The 3,385-nt window shown below is 52.9% G+C and overlaps 1 protein-coding gene across 1 annotated transcript in view; it reads left to right on the top strand.

Annotated features, from left to right (window-relative positions):
* PLCB1 (phospholipase C beta 1) overlaps window positions 1–3,385 on the top strand; it is a 375,074-nt gene that overhangs the window by 269,372 nt on the left and 102,317 nt on the right. Inside the window, exon 11 of the mRNA XM_015406942.1 lies at window positions 1,877–1,959. Within this exon, the coding sequence (XP_015262428.1) occupies window positions 1,877–1,959 (83 nt within the window). The remainder of the gene's footprint in view (window positions 1–1,876; window positions 1,960–3,385) is intronic.

Below are 3,385 nucleotides of genomic sequence, written 5' to 3'. Positions count from 1 at the left end.
CCCCCACACACACAGCCTTCTTCTCTCCTGCTCTCCAGATCCAGACTGCAAACTCAGCCTGGGGACCAGACCCCAACCCGGTGGAAGGAGAATGGCCACCCTCACTGACACTGAGAGAACCATTCGCGCTTTCCATTCACGCTTTCCCTGGCTCCCTCTCCGGCCACTTCAGTGGGCAGCCATGTTGATCTGAAGAAACGGTGGAGTCTGACTGAACGGTTTCCAAACAGAAGAGAGTTTGAGTCCAGTCAGGCACCTTTGAGACCGACAAAGCTTGATTCTGGGCCTGGATTTGTGTGTGTGTGTGGGGGGGGGGAAGGTATTTGTGAACTTCCTGCCTTGTGCAGGGGGGGGCTGGACTAGATGACCCTGGAGGTCCCTCCCAACTCTCTGTGATTCTGTGATTCTTCAGATGCACACAGAGAGGCTTCTGCCCAGAATCAAACTTTGTTGGTCTTAAAGGTGCCTGACTGGACTTGAACGTTGTTCTGTCTGGTAACCGTTCAGTCAAAACCATCGTGATAGGCCGGCTCAGAGTAACCAGGACAGCCTGTGCCCCTCACAGCAGGAAGCCCTGGAGGGAGTGGATTTATTTCCCCACCACCACCGCCACTAAATAAGCCAGTGCTGGCTCTTAGCGAAGGGCAAATGCAGCCTTTAGAAAAGCCTCCAGACACTGAACCTCACTTGACTCTGCAGAAATAGCCTTTTGTTACTTGCAGGGGATTGCTTAGATCAAACAGCCTGAAATGTATGAACAAGAATAAAAGATTTTTATTATTATTGTTATACTATTGAAAGGAAATGTCTCTTTTTGTGCTGTAGAAGAAAAGCTATCAGGCTATGCGTGTTAGTTTTGATTAAGCAGAATTACCCATGGGAGGTGGAGCTTTAGGTACACGGCACCCCACCCACCCACCCGCCCCAGAGGCAGGACAGCACAGAGGGCCCCCGGGGGGCTGGGGGTTGTCCCACAAGGGTCCTTTCCACACTTGGATCTCATCCCCGGTTTCATCAGAGTTCAGTCCGCGACACAGTCCCTTGCATTCATCCCTGGTTACAACAGCATCCGCTTATCCCGGGACAAGTGTGGCGCAAAACAGGGGTGACCTCAATGTAATGTGGGAACAATAAAATACCCCGAGATAATTACAGGGGTGAACTCGCGTGTAAGTGCAGAATGTGAGTTCGGGGACAGGGTTGAGCCAGGATTGAAGGTCTGGTGCGGAAAGGACCAGGAAGACACAGCGGTGGAAGGGGTGACCCTCTCGGGGGGTTTGAAGATGAAAAAGGAAAGCAACTGGGTGAGGAGCACTTGTTGGGAGCAGCACGGTTATTTCTTCTGAGCCTTTTTCAGGTTAATCGGAACCACGCCCACAACAGCAGCAACAAGAAAACACAGCCCGCCTGATGGTGCTTTTGGAAAGCTCTCAAAGCTGCATTTTAAAACATTGTTTTTATGTTACTTGAAGATGTTATATCCTGGCTTTCAGCCCCCTAGAACGTGCAAGGTGGCGAACAGATGAAAACTGACAGCATCATTCCTAGAAGTGGGTGATGTCGATCCCATATACCCAGCGAGAAGCGATTAAAGCTGCCTGAATGCAGACGGCTCAGTTAAAACGAAGCGGTTCTGCCCTGGCACCTCGATGCCAAGGAAGAAGAGGCCGGATGCGGGCCTCTCGAGTTCTGTCAGTCAGGTCCCGGAAGGTTCTGCCCTGGCTTGTGAGCGGCTTCACCTCGGGCGGTGGGGCCACGCGGGCAAGGCCATCCGCTTAAGAAAGATAGGAATGGTCTTTGTGGAAAGAGCCATTTGGGCTCTTTAAGGAAAACGAAATCCCGGTGACCGTTTTGGTTTTTCTTCTGTTTCTCCTAGGAAGTCATAGAAGCTATTGCTGAGTGCGCATTCAAGACCTCGCCTTTCCCCATCCTCCTGTCGTTTGAAAACCACGTCGATTCGTAAGTGACTGAAGTACTTCCACACATATTCGATTTCAGCAAGTGGCTTCATGGTGTGGCAGATGGGCGAGGCTTTGGCCAAGGCAGGGGGCACTCGGTCCAGGCTCTGGAGGCAGGCCTCGGGGGGAGGGGACGCTTTTGGCTCAAGCACAGGAAGACACACGGAGGTGCTGGTTTGCAGGCAAACCAAATGGCAGCAGAGGGGGGGCGGACGGGAGGGTTGGGCGTGACCCGACGTTCTCAGAGCAGGCCTGGACTCGGCAATCCTGCCAGCCTCTCAGGGATTCTCCGTGGACTTAGCTGGTGGCTGGGCAGGTCTGGGGGGGCGGTGCCAGGTGATGGCAGGCAAGGCATCAGCCACCCCTCTTCCTTTCTGCCACCCCACTGGCCCCAGAAGTGCTGCCAGGGCCTCAGGTGCTTAGGCGGAGACCTGGCATGGGCACCAAGCAGAATGCTCCTGTCACATGTTGAAAAGAAGAGCAGAGATAGTCTGCGCACATCTTAGAATCATAGAGAGTGGGAAGGGACCTCAAGGGTCATCTAGTCCAACCCCCTGCACAAGGCAGGAAGTTCACAAATATGTCCCCCTCCACACACCCCGGTGACCCCTGCTCCATGCTTAGGTGATGACAAAAAACCTCCAGGATCTCCAGCCAAACTGGCCTGGAGAAAAATGGCTTCTTGACCCCAAAGTGGTGATCGGCATTTCCCTGGGTGTGGAAGAAGGGGCCACGAGAACTAAGCCCTTGAGGCAACCCTTCCTGCCCTCCCTTCTCATGATCTGCCTCAGTTCACAGAGTCCTTGGCCACCTAGCCTCCGTTTGAAAACCTCCCAAGAAGGAGAGCCCACCTCCTCCCGAGGAAGCCTGTTCCACTGAGGAACCCCTCTCACTGTCAGGAAGTTCTTCCTCATGTTTAGCCGAAAACTCTTCTGATAGAATTTCAAACCGTTAGTTCTGGTGTCCGACCTTCTGGGGCAACAGAAAGCAACTGCACACCATCCTCTGTATGACAGCCCTTCAAGGACTTGAAGATGGCTCTCATATCCCCTCTCAGTCGTCTCCTCTCCAGGCTAAACTCCAGGCTAGGACTTGGCCTCCAGACCCCACACCGTCTTCATTGCCCTCCTCTGGGCACGTTCCAGCTCGTCTGTATCCTTCTTAAATTGTGGTGCCCAAAGCTGAAGACAATCCTCTCGGTGAGGTCCAACCAGAGCAAAGAGTAAAAGCGATACCATCACTTCATGTGACCTGGACCCTACACTTCTGTTCATACAGCCCAAAGTCACATTTGGCTTTTTAAGCTACCGTTCGTTTCACTCCAAGGTTTTTGTTGTCAGGCAGGGCACGTGTGTTCGAACTAGGTCTCCCTTCACCTTTTAGGATGGGTGTGCCTTAATTCTAAATGCGTCACAATCAGTAGGGAA

The sequence above is a fragment of the Gekko japonicus genome, unplaced genomic scaffold (assembly GCF_001447785.1).
Source record: "Gekko japonicus isolate JY-2015 unplaced genomic scaffold, Gekko_japonicus_V1.1 scaffold1408, whole genome shotgun sequence".
Classification (NCBI taxonomy): Eukaryota; Metazoa; Chordata; class Lepidosauria; order Squamata; family Gekkonidae; genus Gekko; species Gekko japonicus.
Note: the sequence above shows the minus strand (reverse complement) of the source record. Positions and strands in the feature narration are given on the sequence as shown.